The 15,796-nt window shown below is 21.5% G+C and overlaps 4 protein-coding genes across 4 annotated transcripts; 3 read left to right on the forward strand and 1 right to left on the reverse strand.

Moving 5' to 3' along the window:
- Nucleotides 1-4,889: 4,889 nt before the first annotated feature.
- On the forward strand, nt 4,890-5,519 carry PBANKA_1331500 (telomere length and silencing protein 1, putative; the record flags this gene model as incomplete). Its single annotated transcript, XM_034566922.1, has 1 exon — nt 4,890-5,519. The coding sequence occupies one exon, from the start codon at nt 4,890-4,892 to the stop codon at nt 5,517-5,519; it is 630 nt and encodes a 209-aa protein (XP_034423471.1).
- Nucleotides 5,520-6,326: 807 nt separating this feature from the next.
- On the forward strand, nt 6,327-7,358 carry PBANKA_1331600 (leucine-rich repeat protein; the record flags this gene model as incomplete). The annotated part of the gene is made up of 3 exons (XM_034566923.1): nt 6,327-6,398; nt 6,547-7,094; nt 7,235-7,358. 3 exons carry the CDS (start codon nt 6,327-6,329, stop codon nt 7,356-7,358), a joined length of 744 nt encoding a protein of 247 aa, XP_034423472.1.
- A 3,823-nt stretch (nt 7,359-11,181) lies between these two features.
- PBANKA_1331700 (zinc finger protein, putative) lies at nt 11,182-13,407 on the forward strand (the record flags this gene model as incomplete). Its single annotated transcript, XM_034566924.1, has 1 exon — nt 11,182-13,407. The coding sequence occupies one exon, from the start codon at nt 11,182-11,184 to the stop codon at nt 13,405-13,407; it is 2,226 nt and encodes a 741-aa protein (XP_034423473.1).
- Nucleotides 13,408-14,116: 709 nt separating this feature from the next.
- Nucleotides 14,117-15,481, reverse strand: PBANKA_1331800 (derlin-1, putative; the record flags this gene model as incomplete). The annotated part of the gene is made up of 6 exons (XM_034566925.1): nt 14,117-14,156; nt 14,282-14,434; nt 14,570-14,709; nt 14,836-14,929; nt 15,161-15,234; nt 15,329-15,481. The coding sequence occupies 6 exons, from the start codon at nt 15,479-15,481 to the stop codon at nt 14,117-14,119; spliced, it is 654 nt and encodes a 217-aa protein (XP_034423474.1).
- Between the last annotated feature and the right edge of the window lie 315 nt (nt 15,482-15,796).

Here is a 15,796-nt window from a genome sequence, read left to right on the forward strand (position 1 = left end):
CCTTTAATTCCTTTGTTGTTTCTATTTGTCTTTCTAATTTTTATTACTATATTATTTTCCCTTTCATATATATGTGGATGCATATGCATATAATATGTATGCAATGTAATTCTGTATGTCAAGTATTAAAAAGACAAAATAAAAAAAATATAAAAATTAATGAGTATACATATATATAAAAACTTAGTATATATTATACACATATAAACTTTGTATATATATATGCGAGTATTTCATTTGCTACGATGATTTAGGCGAAACAAAAACTCAAAAATATACATATTCAAGCTTTGCCAAGATGTCTTTATTCCTTAATCACTGATTTGTGCAATCTTAATCTTGTTCAAAACAAATTTAACAATATGGAAAAAAATGCAAAATAAAAATTATTCACTTTGGTTTTAGTATATGTGTATACATATTTTATTATTAAAAAATATTAAAAAAAAAAAATAGCAAGCACTTGTATTAAATAAATATATTTTCACATGCATGCATATACACAAATATATATTATATATGCGTAATGGTTATGGACAAACCTTTTTCAAAATATGTGCAAAAATATATAATTAAGTATTCAAAAAACAAATAAATAAATGAAAGCATTCGCACTTTAGAAATATGCGGGTATGTATTTATATGCATGTGGGATTTATATGCTTAAATTCTTTCTTATATTATATTGGCTAATTACACACATTTACATATATTAAAAATAAAACTTAAATGTTGCAATAAGGCGCATACGAGAAAATGTATCTATTGTTTACAAAATAATTATATATATATATATATATATATATATTCATATGCTATAAAAAAATATTCATAATTTATTCACTGGTATAAATATATGTATTGATTTATACTCATAAATGCATAGAAATATACACATATTATACATTGTAACTTCACGTTTATGCATTCATTTATTTCTTCTTTTACTTATTTTTTTATTGTTATTTCTTTTAAAACATGTATATATAAATTTAAAAGTAATCTTTAGTAACATAACAAAATTGAAACCATCAAAATAAAAGTATAATGGATAATAACATGGTAATTATAAAGCTCATATATATGTCAATCAAAATGCAAATAATGGAGTGTCATTTGTAAAAATGGGAAAAAAATATGGTGTTTTACATATTATGTGAAATATGTACATAACTTTTAAATCACATATATATATATATATATGTCACTTAATATTTCTTTTTAAAAAACAATTTTTCTATATACTTTAATATATAACTATAATAATAACCGAAAAGCTATAAAAAAAACAGAAAAAATAATTTACATAATTATGTTTTTTTGCCTTTCATTGTACATATAATATACGTAGCATAATTACTTTTGTATATGTATATGTATTTTCTTTAACAAACGTGCATTTTTTTGTTCAAACATAAGGCAAGAAAAAAAGTAAGAAATTATATAACACATATAATTATATGCAAACATATGTATATAACAATACACACGTACATATATATGCAATTACTTTGCTTTATTTTTTTATATATGTACCAATATACTTGTATAATAATATACATATAATGACCTATTTGTTCAGCATTCCTTTTTTTTAATTTGGCGGCGTAAACATAGGCATTTGCATAATATTATCAAAGAAGATAAAAAAATAAAAAAGATAGTATAAAAACATGTATTGAAAAAAAAAAATTATTTATATATATAACCATAAAATGTTCATTAACATATGTATTGTATATTTTATGTATTTTATTTAAATGTATAACACTTAAAAATGAACTATTTTTAAATTATATATTTTTGAAATAACAATATATAAAAAGGTAGTAATAATAATAATACCGTTTTCCATAAAGATAACACGCTAGGCTAATAAAAAAACTTTGAGTTTTAAAGTGTATCATATATATAAATTAATTTATATACTTTGCAAAATATCTCTCTACTTTTATATAATATTTTTTAATATTAAGCGTATGTATTATATATGCATTGCCAGTACTTAATACATGCTTTATATACCATTAATATGACATGTATGCAAATTTGATTGTGTTAAATTATTTTTTCTTTCATTTATTTCCAAATATTTATAACTTTTTCATATGCTCTCTTATTTGTACTTATTTTTATAATTGCTTTTATGCATATATATATGGAATAAAAACTGCAGTTGTTAAAATGTGCTATTACTTTTCCTTTATCAATATATACATAACATTTTAAAAAAAATTATATAATAAAAAAATACTGGTAATATAATATGTATAAATAAAAAATAAAATATATTAAGGGCGTTTAAATATTTCTCCGCATAGCATTTTAATCTTAAGTTTTTTTTTATTTAAAGTGCAGATAATATAAATTATTTTTATAAATGCATACGAATAGTATAAATGTAATAATCTGCTCTACTAGTTATAATAATAATATGTACTTATTTGTTATACGAATAACATTTAATGGGAATATGCTAAATAATAAAAAAAATGTATTATTAGGCAAGGTTGGTTTGGATATTTTTTTAATATATTTTTTTTAGTTTAGATATATGCATATAGTACTACATGCGTACATTAATAAAATATAGCAAAGTGATTTCGATATTCTTAGGTTGGGCAATCAGCATATTGTCACATGCATATATATATACATAAATATATAATATAAAGAGTAAGACGTTCATTTAACAACTTTGGAAAAGTTAATAAAATTAAATAAATAAAAACAAGTCATGATAATAAAATGTGCACTAAAAATATTACTATATTAATTCATTTAAAAAAATCGTTGGAACTTTTAAATTTATGGGTTGTACTAATGAGAAGAAGGATTGTATTTTACATATGTATCCTTTTTTTCAGTTTATTGAAATTAGGCTTCCTTTTTCTTCTTTAATTAGTTGGCACGTTTAAATGGGCACACATATATATATATGTATGTATTATAAATACACATTCTATTTCACATGAATTATCCTTTTTATTATATTCTTAGTCATATATATATATATATTTTTGGCATAAAATATTATACTTATATGCATGTGTATGATAAATGATATATAGCATGTAATAAGGGGACACCAAATATAGATGCTCATACAAATATATGTGTACATGCATATATATATATATAACAGATCCTCAATTAACATGTGATAACATTGCTATTTAAAAAAAAACATTCAAGACGGGAAGTAAAAAATTGAAAATGCATTAATAAAAAAAATGTAGTTGGGAAAAAAATACATATAAGATATATGGATAGCTTTTAATTGAATCTACTTAGTGTTAGTCACATAATAATTACTTAAACAGTTTTGTTATAAAAAAACATTTCTCAATACTATGCATCAAATAAAAATATCAATAAATTTGTATTCATAAATAAATGCTCATATATTTGTGCATTAGTAATTCGTTGAGTGGGTGATTAAATAATTTATATAATCAGTACTTTTAACGTTATTGTATATATATTTTTTAAGAAATGATATTTTTATTATTTTTTTATAAATATTTATATAATTATCAAAGACATTTAATTTTATTGGAAAAAAAATTATTTATTATAATTTTGTCCATGCTTCAAGTCCATTTATATATTGATTTATTTTTACATGCTAATAAGGATCAAAGGGGTGTTTTAAAAAATAAAAATATGTATATATTTTTGCACGTTATGTCCAATTTTAAAAGATATATATCAGAGTAATAAAATAAAAACATATACAATAATAAATATAAATAAATTATACAAGTTACAAATAAATATAAATATACTTAAACAATAATAAACAGCGAATTCAAATCAATCAATAGTATGCCCTTAAAAAGAAAAAATCTACAATATGCTACTAAAAATTACCATCTTTTTGTGGCATAAAAATCAGTGGAATTATCATTTTGAACAATATAAAACATAGGCGTTGTTTATATTTAAGTATATATCTCTTTATTTTTTTATCCCTTTGTATTTGTTCAAAAAATTGTATAGAGGTTTCTAACTTAGCTAATAATACATATGCAGATCGTAAATATATGTTAGAGGAATGTAGGGAACAATCATATATATATCAATTAAGAAAGTTATTATATAAGAAATCAACTACCATAAGAATTATACAATACGTAGCTCTTCATTTTCAAAAATAGCAACATTATATTTTAGATTATTTTTTTCAATGGTAATAAAACTTCCCGCATTATTTTAAAAATATTTTTTAGTATACATCATAATTATTTGTACATATTTGTCGAAAAAAACACATGCCATATGTAAGTATAATGTGTTCACTTGCCAAATAATTATTTGTACAATAGTTTGTTTTTGTTTATAAAAATTAATTACAAGGTGACGAAACCTTAACAAAGGGGTAAAAGTTTTAAAGAAAAAATAGATTCCACTACTTTGATTTATACATATATATAATTCTTATATATGTGTATTTGTTTAAAATCCCCAAAAAATAACATTCATATGTTTTTTTAGAGCAGCATTATATTATATACACCAATTTGCATAATTATACATTCATAGATATATGTATTCATTTAAAAATACGCAATATATGTATGTAAAAACTGAATGCCCATAATTCCTAGAATAATAAATATACTAATAATATAATTATATTTTTAAATCCCTGTCCGGTGAAATTTGCTCCTACTAAATAACATAATATAATATCCCCTATATTTTTAATTCTATGTGTTAACAATAAAATTATGACAACTTCATTTTTGCAAATCCAGAAAGATCAATAAAGACGCATAAAACGGTTGCACAAAAATTAAACAAAACTATTTAACACATCTGTTGAGACACTATCATTATATAACTCCTTTGATTTTCCAAATATTTTATATCTCTTTTTTCATATTATGATAAAAAATAGAAAGATTAAAAATAGTAATAATAACTATAAGCGAAGGACCCCAATAGAAAAAGATGAGGCATTAAAAGAAGCAGATAATTGTAATCAAGATGGAAATGGGAACGAAGAAAATAAATTATTAAAACTAAAGACATCAAAAAGCCTTAAAGAATTTCAAAATATGCGATTAAAAAAAAAGGGAATAAATGCAGATAACTTAATTAATGAAAAAAAGGAATTAGAAAAAAGTGAAAGAAATGATAAATTATTAGAAAAAAATTTTACAAAAAATTTAACCGAAAAAGAAATAGAAGAAGCACATATACAACTTTTTATACAAAATAATATGAAAGAATTTTATGAGAAAATTGATAATAAAGAAAAAAATGATGAAGATAAATCTGAAGAAGAAAAAAAAGAAAATTATAATGACATTATTAAAAATCTATATAAATTACCCGATGATTTAAAAGTTAAAACATCCACAAATAATGCACAAGAAAGATTGAACTGTTTCACAGGGATAAATGAGGTACCATTACCGTTGGAAATGAAATTACAAAATATTGAAGAGACAGAAAAAATTAAAAGGCAACTTTTAAAAAAGGCAAAATTTATGAGCACGAAAACTAAGTAGCCATAACTTTATTTTATTATATTTTATTATTGTTTTAATACAATGTATTTGTGTATTCAATTTTACAATGATCACATATATGTCAATTTATATATTATCGAAGTTGATAATTATTCCATTTAACTATCAGAGAATTATTTAGCTGAACAATTATTTTATTAGTACAATACTTATTGCGAAAGAAAAATGTTGCCCTTGAAATTATTAAAAAATTATTCCGCAGTGGACAAATTATTAAAATTTAACAAAAATTGTATTTATATATAGCATAAAATTAATTATAGGGTCAATTATTTACATATATTATTTTTTTTATAAACATTTTTCTCATCTTTATGCCGCATAAAGAGAAGCTAACTTTCTTCTTTAAAATTTTTTTTTGTCTTTTTTTGAGAAATCTATATATATATAACATTTCGACTTATTAAGTTTTTATTTATTATAATGTATTATTATTTTAATATTATATTATTTCAACTATATTTTATTATACTGATTATATTTTTCTTTATAGAATGGTTATGTATAAAATATGTGCCATGCTTTATTTTTCCATTCCATGTTTTTGCTTAATTTTTATTAAAATTTAAAGAGACACTTTTGCACATATACACTTGAATGATGCATAATTTTATTTTTATTTATAAGAATTATGTTTAATTAAATTAAAAAAAAAAAATTGTGAGCCTTCAAGGCAGAAAATATATATCTTCATATATATTATTCATGCATTTTATGCATATATAGGCACAAAAATATTATTGTGATTTTGTAAGGCCATATACATTCTTTTGAGGAATGGATCATATGAATACAATAGAATTAAGTTATAAGGACTATGGAAGTGTTTGCACATTTTCCCCAGACAATGACTCGTTGGTAAATTAAAAATAAAAGATATTCCATTACATATATTTTTGTTTAGCCCATATTTAGTTTCCATCTACTTATCATTTCGTAATAACTAGTATATTCCTATGTTTCATATAAATGTTACATCTTTTGAATATTTTATTTATGAGGATAGAATGAAGAAAGCAATGGTGAGTTGAACATCTCAGAAAGGAAAAAAAATTTAAGTGATAACTTAAGCAAAGATGAAAATAATAAAGTAGAAAAATATATAAAATTAGAAAATACGAAAAAAATATGGGCAGGGACAAATGAAATAATTTTTTACAAAAAAAAAAATTTACTTGAATTAAACAAAATAATTTATAAATATGATGATGATAAAGAAATTAATGTTTCTAATAATTCAAAAGTTTTAAATTTAAATAATAATAATTTAACACATTTGAACTTTTTAAATGATCTATTAAATCATATATATAAACAAAAAAATTTAGAGTTATCAATTATTTATTCGAATATTATATCATTAGACATTTCATTTAATAATTTGGCATTAATAAATAATAATATACTTATGTTAAATAATCTTAAAATTTTATATCTCCATTCTAATAAAATTGAAAATATTAATGAAATACAAAAATTACAAACCTTACCAAACTTAAAAAAATTAACTTTGGAAAACAACCCCCTCGTGAATATATACAATAAGTTTTATAGGTTATACTTTGCGCTTTGAGTGAAAAATATTTCATTTATGCTTGTTACGAATTATATATGTATATCCGTATATACATATATGTCCACATTCCTTTACACACATGTAAATGTTTCTATATTCCTAATAAAATTGTTTGTAGGTCGTTCACAATTCATTATTTGCCCCAAATTAAATCTTTGGATTTTCAAGAAATTACAAAAATTGAGAAAAATAAATCAGAGATTGGATTTAACATGCACAAATATAAATTTAATTTGGAATGAATTTTGTTTAGTTCACATAATATCTAATTTATTTTGATTTTCTGTTTTTTATGCATAATTTTCTTTTTGTACTGTTTATATGCTTAACTCTTTTCCCCTCTTTTCAGTGTGTCTTATTCTAGGTTTCTAATAATGCAATTATTTATTATTTTTTTTAATATGAGCAAACAATATTATAACCTACATTTATATTTTATAACTCCCCCATCAATATAAAAAAACATTTGTACATATATGTATATATGAATCTGTGTTTATGAGAAACAAATATGTGCTCTTAAACTCCATTCGTAATATATGAAAAGTTCCATAATAGCTGTTTTTTAAGATATATCATATATAGTTACTTTCTTGTAATATATATATGTCTAAAATTTGTTATTGTTGTAATAAGCTATAACAGTATTATTCCTTATTAATTTTTGTTAAAATTTTCATTTCAAAATATACAGCTATATGTTTTACTTATATATTATATTCTATATAACAGTATTTTTAAATGAATTTAAAAATAAAAAGTTCCCTTTTATTTTTCCCAATATCATTACCAAAGAAATAAAAATGCATCATTAGTTCTTAATTTCACATTAATTAAAAAACATATCCAGACATATATGAATAGCGTATGTAATGATACGCTCTCGTGTTTATGAAAAAATACATTGATATTATTCAAACAAATTTATGTATATGCCTAATAAAATTTGGTTTAATATTTTTTATGGATTATATAATTGTTTCAATAAAAAACATTTTAAATCTGCATTAATAAAATATTAGTGAACATAATTTTATACTTTTATATATGAAATAAATTTATAGACAGATTCCGCAATATCGGTTTGTGAAATTTAATTATTTTATTTTATGTGTTTTATATTTTTTTTAAAGTGTTCAATTTATCCAAATATATAACTCATACATGTTTGAAATTTTCAAAAATGTTTGATTTACATTTTTAACAATAATTTAAATTTTAATAATAATATATTATTTTTATTTTATATTTTTATGTAAAAATGAACTTAATTTTGTTAGTTCTTATATGCATGCATAATATACGCCTATTCATTTCACAGTTTGATATTATGCAATATAATATTATTATATTTTAATTGTATACCTATATTTATTTTTTCTTATTTTTTTAAATAATAAAAAAATGAAGAATAACTATTAGGAATAAAATACCGTTTTTTTGCACATCAAAATTGCATTTTTTTTCTTTTTGATTGATGTTATATACACATATATATAAAAACACCCTTATCAGTAAAAACGTTTGAAACTTGTCCATACTATATGCAACATATAAATGTACCATAATTAAATAATAAACTTTATAAAAATAAGTTAAATCATATCATATAAATGCATACAACAATAAATCATCTACATACATATAATATTGCAAAGTATGAATGAGCCATATTTTTTTAATAATTTCAAATAAAAAAAATTCGGTGATCCATAATTATACACATATATATATGTGCAATTATTTGTTAGTTTATAAAATGTTACTATCTGTCTTTTGTTCACACACGAAACAATACACATGTTTAATCATAAATTTTGTTTATATTTAAAGGATTTTATAATTTCTTTATTCATATAAATAATTTGTACGTTTTTTTGCATATTATGAAAATGCTCATATTTTAGTGAGTAAAAGTTTTTCTTTATTTTTTTTATTATAAAAAAAAAATTAATAAATATGTAAACGGATTTTCTATTTCTAAATTATACACTAGTACTAGTTTTTAAGTTAACTTATTCGATTTTTATTTTATTTAATTTTATGCGTGTATATTATTAATTGTGGTCTTTTTTTTATTTTCCACAATTTCTATATTGTTCATTATATTATATAATAAAATATCATTCACAACATTTATGCACTATAGCAGGATGCTGTTTTATTTTTATTTTTTTTATTATGAAATGCACATTTTTTTTTACAACGTCATCTAAATAAATAGAATGCATATATTTTTTTTTGATTCGTTCTTACTTTTATCATATTTTGTAGTAAAAATTATTTTATGTTGTATAGACAAATTAAAAAATACAAATTTTTTTTTTTTAACAATTTTAGATTTAGCACACATTTTGTGTGTTATATATATACAATATATTGATAATAGTGTGTTAATATATTATTTGGAAAATTTTTTATAACGAAATGCAGTAGAATGTTTCTATACATTTGTTTTTATATATTTTAATTTTTATTGTATTAAATAGAATCTGTTACACGTTTAATATTTATAAACATTTATATATATTATAAAAATTTTGTCCAATAATATGTTAACTATTCAAAATATTTTATAAGATTAGAAGTACATGAATTTATTAAATATTTATATTTTTAAATGAAATTTCAATTTATTTAATCTTTATATTGAATTCTTGTTCATCTACGTTTGTAACCATACATTTAAAAAATGTTTTTTTTTTGGAACATAAAATAAATAAAAACATAAACAAAAAGCAGTTAACATGTTTTTTTGAAAACTAAAATCATATATTGGTTTGTTTTGTTAGTGTCACATTTTAAATGTTTTTTAAATAAATAAATTGTGTATAATAGAATCAAGAATTTATTTATAATAGAATATATTTTTAAAATTTGTTAATGTATTAATTTATTAGCAATTCAGCATTTAGTACTATATTTAGAAAAAGTTTAACAACATATATATATTATAAAATGCTATATAATCCTTTTATCATTTTTTGCATGAATATACTAATAACTTTTTAATTTCTTTAAATTTCATAAATTAAGTAATTTTGCATCTATATATATGCACACATTTATAGAATATAAAATTGTAACAATATACAATGATTATATGGACACCATTGTTTTATGGAATTCTACGTTTTTATTTATATTCTTAAAATAATGTTTCCATATATACGTATATAAAAATTAGTTGTTTTGGATTTTTTTTTCGATGTCTTATTCTTTATTTTTATTCTCGTTTTATTATTTGTACACGATTCTGTTTTAATTTATGATTTGTCTTTTTAAATTTTTAATTTGTTGACTTTTTTTCTCATTTTCCTTATTTTTTAATGTGATCTTTAATATTTTAATAATAATAATACGTATATATAAAATAGGAACAATAAAAATTTGATTATATTGCTTTGTCTATCTCATTACTGCAATTTTTTATCTTATTTAGTTTATTGTTTTTTAATTTGCTTTGTAATTTGTTTGTTCTATTTATATTTAATTCGTTCTTTTGCACTTTAATTATTCATACAATAAAATCGTTACAAAAAGGTAAACAATATTTACCACATAGGTATACCCATTTTTTGTGTAAATAAATGTATGGATCGACATGCTTCATCTGTTTTATTTCATTTTGCTTTCATATTAATAGATATTTTCATAATAGATTTTTAATATACATTTATTTATTTAACTATATATTTAGTTTATTTTTTATATTTTTAATTATTATATTTGTTGTGTTTCTTTTATTAAACAAATTATCAGTGTATAATTTAGCTAAGTGATTATATTGTTATCTATTTTTTTCTTTATACCAAAAATAAGACCATATTCACGATACGTTATACATATGTCTATACATAAATATTATTATATATCCTATTTATGAATTTCCTTTTTCCCAGTATCAATAAAAAATATACTGTAATTCATAATTTTCCTGCCAAAAATTGTTTTTTTTGTCTTATCTTTTACTTTTTGTTACATATTATATGTGTAAAAAAATATATATTAAAAATTGTTGCACTTTTTGAATTTACAATTTTTAAAGTTTATTCAAAAACAAAAATGGTATATGCTACTTTATTAAGCGAAGAAGATCTCAGTAGGTTTAGAACGAAACAATGTAAGCGACTATTAAATGGGGGATGCAATTTTGGATTGGATAGATGCCAATATAGTCATAATGAGTTTTGGAATAGAAGATGCCCATTTTACTTAAGCGATTCATCATTTATTCGTTATATAACAGTTATGTGCCCAAATATCGAAACCAAAAGTGATGGATCTATAAATAGTTTATGTTTAAGAGGAGGGGAATGCCCTTTTGCTCATTCAACAGAAGAAATATTATATCATCCCTTATTTTATAAAACAAAAAGATGTGAAGATTATAAAAAAGGGTCATGCAACACTTATTATTGCCCTTACGTTCATGGATTAGCTGAAACAAGAGTCCCAGGAACTTACAAATTACCATTCACAAATGGTATCGATATACCTAGTATTCCAAATATAATAATTGTAGATAAAATTGATATAAGTAATAAAAATAATAATAATTTGGTACATAATAACAGATATGGAAAAAATATTCATAGTACTAATAAAGTTGATTCGCATTTTGATACTCGAGGTAAAAATATCAACGGAACAAATGGATATACAAATGATTCATATTATCAAAAAAAATTGGATTGTGAAACAACTAGTGCCTTTTCAACTATTGATAGTATTTTTGACAAAAATGATGTTTTTAAAAATACTTGTGATAAAATAGAAATGGCAGATATAAATGAAAACAATTTAGTAAAATATTCTAAAGATGTTGTAAATTTTGAAAAGATAAACGGGTTTATTAATGGAAATAACAGTTATTGTGCTACAATTTCTAATGAAGCATGCCCTACTAATTTTTGCAAAAATAGTAATTCGGAAATTAATCTAAATTCTTCAAATTATAATATTAAAGACAATATTATGCATTGGTATAAAAATAATAATAAATATTCAAGTGTAAATTCAGATAATTTGAACGAATTTCTTCCTGGAAAAAATTCATATACCAATGGGTCTAAAAATTATCTTTCTTATTCTCCTATGACTGTTAATGATAGTTTTAACATACATAATAATAGTGCCAATTTTCATGAAAAATTAAATAGCAATGATAGAATCATTTCTTCAAAATATCCCCAAAATGCTCATAAAATAAATAATAATTATAATATGGGAAAAGATAAACAAAATTATTCTATCTGTAGTACTACTACTCATGAAATATGTTTTAATGAGCACGATGGAACAAGCAATGAACTTATTGATGGTGATGAGGAATATTTGGAGAATGAAGACAATTTAAATGAATTCATTCTTAAAAATAAAAATATAGATAAATTATTAAACAATGAAAGAAATAATAGTTCAGGAATCGATATGAAAGATATCAATATCAATTGCAATACTTCTGAATTTATTAAAAGGAGTAGTATTGATAATAATAGTGATAGTTGTGGGGAAAATAATAAATTGAGTTTACTAGAAGTTATTAAATATTTGAAAATTTTATATGAAAAAATTTCAAAGGGAAATCTTGGTTTTACACATGAACAATGGGGTAGTGTTGCACAAATAACATATGATATAATTGGTGTAATAGAATTTAATAAAGCTATAAAAATTAAGAATTTACAAAATAATTTAAAGACAACCACATATAATGATATAAATAAAACAGATATATTTGAAGCATCTCAAAACTTTATTATCAACAAAAATACTAATATAGATGGAATGGAACAACTTGAAGAAAATCAATGTGGTGGTGCTAAGAATATCCAAATAAATGAAAAAGAGAAAACACGAAATACAAAATTAGGAATAAATGGACAAACAATAATAGAAGAAATCGAAATTATAAATAAACAAAATAATATCAACGATAACGCTGTAAACACTAATAACAATGAACAAAATGTATCTATGGAAAATGAGATAAATGATGTAGTATCAAATGATTCGATAATAAGTACTGTCACTATGAATATGCTAAATTTTTCTGTAGATAATTCCGATGTAATTGATGATAAAAACAATATTGCTCATCAATACAAGGATTCCAAAGAAAAGAAAGATAATTTTAATAACGATCAAAATGCTTTAAAAGATTCCCATTTTTTGGATTATTACAATTTTAATCCAAATAGTATACATTTTGGAGATGAAAAAGATATCTCGGAAAAAATATCTTCACAACAACCCCTTGTTTCCTTCTTCGCATTTTTATCAGAGTAATAATTTAAAGTTATATGTTGTATAATGGGCAAAGAGGGAAAGGATAAATATAAATTTATCCACACTTTTATTTAATTTTTTTTTTTTATCATATGCACACATCTCTTTTCTGATTTTTTTTTTAATGAATATGCTTTTATAATATTTAAAAGACTGTCTTTTTATAAATAAATTTTGAATGTTACAAAAAATCGAAAGGCTTCACAATATAATATATATTAATATGTCTTTATTTTTATAACCAAAATAGTTAATTGAAAAAAATATAATAAATGCATAAACACAAAAAAAAATTATAAAAGGGTGAAAAGTAAAATGAATGAAAATTGAGAGAATTTGTTAAAAGATGAGCAATGCAAAAAATGCATACTGCACATGATTATATAATTGATCATAAGGTATGATGGAATATATAACAAATTTCGTTTCTTTTTTTATGTGGCTTTGATATATTTTTCTCTTTAATACAAACACATAGAAATGCCGGAGCATATTTTAAAATATTTTGTACACAAAACTAAACATTTTAATTTCACATAAAAGTATTAATATTTGACGTGTAAACAAAATAAAAAGGGGGAAAGATAACGAGAAAAAGATAGTTGCAAGTGTGAAAAAAATTATATAATATATCCTTCGATAATTAAATTAATTTTTTAAACAAAAAAAACTGATAATAAGGTATAGTCAAACGGAATATTAGCAAGAACTATGCTGCCATATTTCCTTCTTGTCTTAACATCCATTTCCTTTGGTGGATAAAAAAAATAAAAGGAATATAAAATTAATAAAATAGGTATATATATATATATATATATATATAGAAATAAATATATAATGTTTGTGCTTTGTTTTTTAATTTATATATACTAACAGAAGGTAAGGAGTCTTAAAAATTTGCGTGTTTTTTGCGATGGGCATAAGGGGAAAAACGCTAGTAAAAAAGAAATAAATGTGCCCAACTAATATCCCAAAAAAATTATCACTTGAGTTGTAATCCACGATAAGAGATAAGATTGTCAGAACCCTGTGCAATGGAAAATAATAATTAAATAAATAAAATATAGATGAATAAATTAAAGAATAGGCAAATAAAGATTTATGAAAAATACATAGCTTGTAGAAGAAAAAATCATTGATCCTAAAAAAAAAAATGAGCTACCATGGAAGATAAGAAGCTTTTATCGTAAAAAAAAATATAGTCAATCTTGTAGAAGAATTGTTCTTGCTCCACACATACGTGATCACGTTTATAATACAACTACTATAGAAGTATATTCCTCCAAATAAGTATGAAACCATCTTAAAAATAAATAAATAAATAAATAACCATATAGATATATATATCGTCATTAAGCAAAGGTGCTATATGAATTACTTCGCACTTAATCGTAAATATAGAAATATAAACATGTTATATATCCATACCAATAGCATGAAACATGACACTATTATCATCCACAAAAAGTCAGCTGAATTGTTTCGAAATGTCACATCTTCAAGGGAGCTGCAATAATATATTCTGACAAATCACCCCCCAAAATTATTATTTATTGTATTTTAATATGAAAACAAGAGGGATGTAATACAATATTATAGCATAGTACAAGTAGAATATACAAACAATTTCAAAATGATATAGATGTGTTTGTGTATTTGGTTAACATATATATATGCATGGAATTGCAAATACAACACTGAAAATATATTATTCAGAATTTTGCCCTCATTTAATTTACATTTTAATACTTACAATACATAGATATCCCAAAAAAAATGTAGTCCAAAAGACCCAAAGTACAAAAAGCACGTAATTAATCTCCAATACTGTAAAAAATGTGTAATAAAAGACAATAAAAATAAATGAAAACAAAAAAGCAAAAAAGTTCAAAGAATAATATATAATGTAAAATTCTAATACCTGGTGTTCGTTCAATACTAAGTTCCAATTCAAATACAAACTTAATGGTGATATTATATCAAGAGAGCATAAAACCATCAAAATTGAAGAAAGAATAAGATATACTCGAGTTATTAGCGGAATGTTACTTAATAGCTCACCAAGTTGAACCATTTTGTTTTCTTCCTTGTTTCCCTTTTTTATTATTATATGTTTGTTTTTATTTATATATTTTTGTATATTCGCTCTTTTTTCTTTTTAATATTTTTATTATGAACAAATTTAATTTCTTTCAACTTTATGAATACATGAGCATTCACAAGTTTCCTTCAAAAAATACATCATTTCGTCTGATCATAAATGTATACATAAATGTAATAATGCATTATATATACATGTATGTGTTACATGTTCTTGAAGCAATAGAACTATTTTAACATATTAGCCTTATTTAAGTTCGTTTTAAGGAAGCAAACAATAGTTATATAT

The sequence above is a fragment of the Plasmodium berghei genome, assembly GCF_900002375.2.
Source record: "Plasmodium berghei ANKA genome assembly, chromosome: 13".
NCBI lineage: Eukaryota > Apicomplexa > Aconoidasida > Haemosporida > Plasmodiidae > Plasmodium > Plasmodium berghei.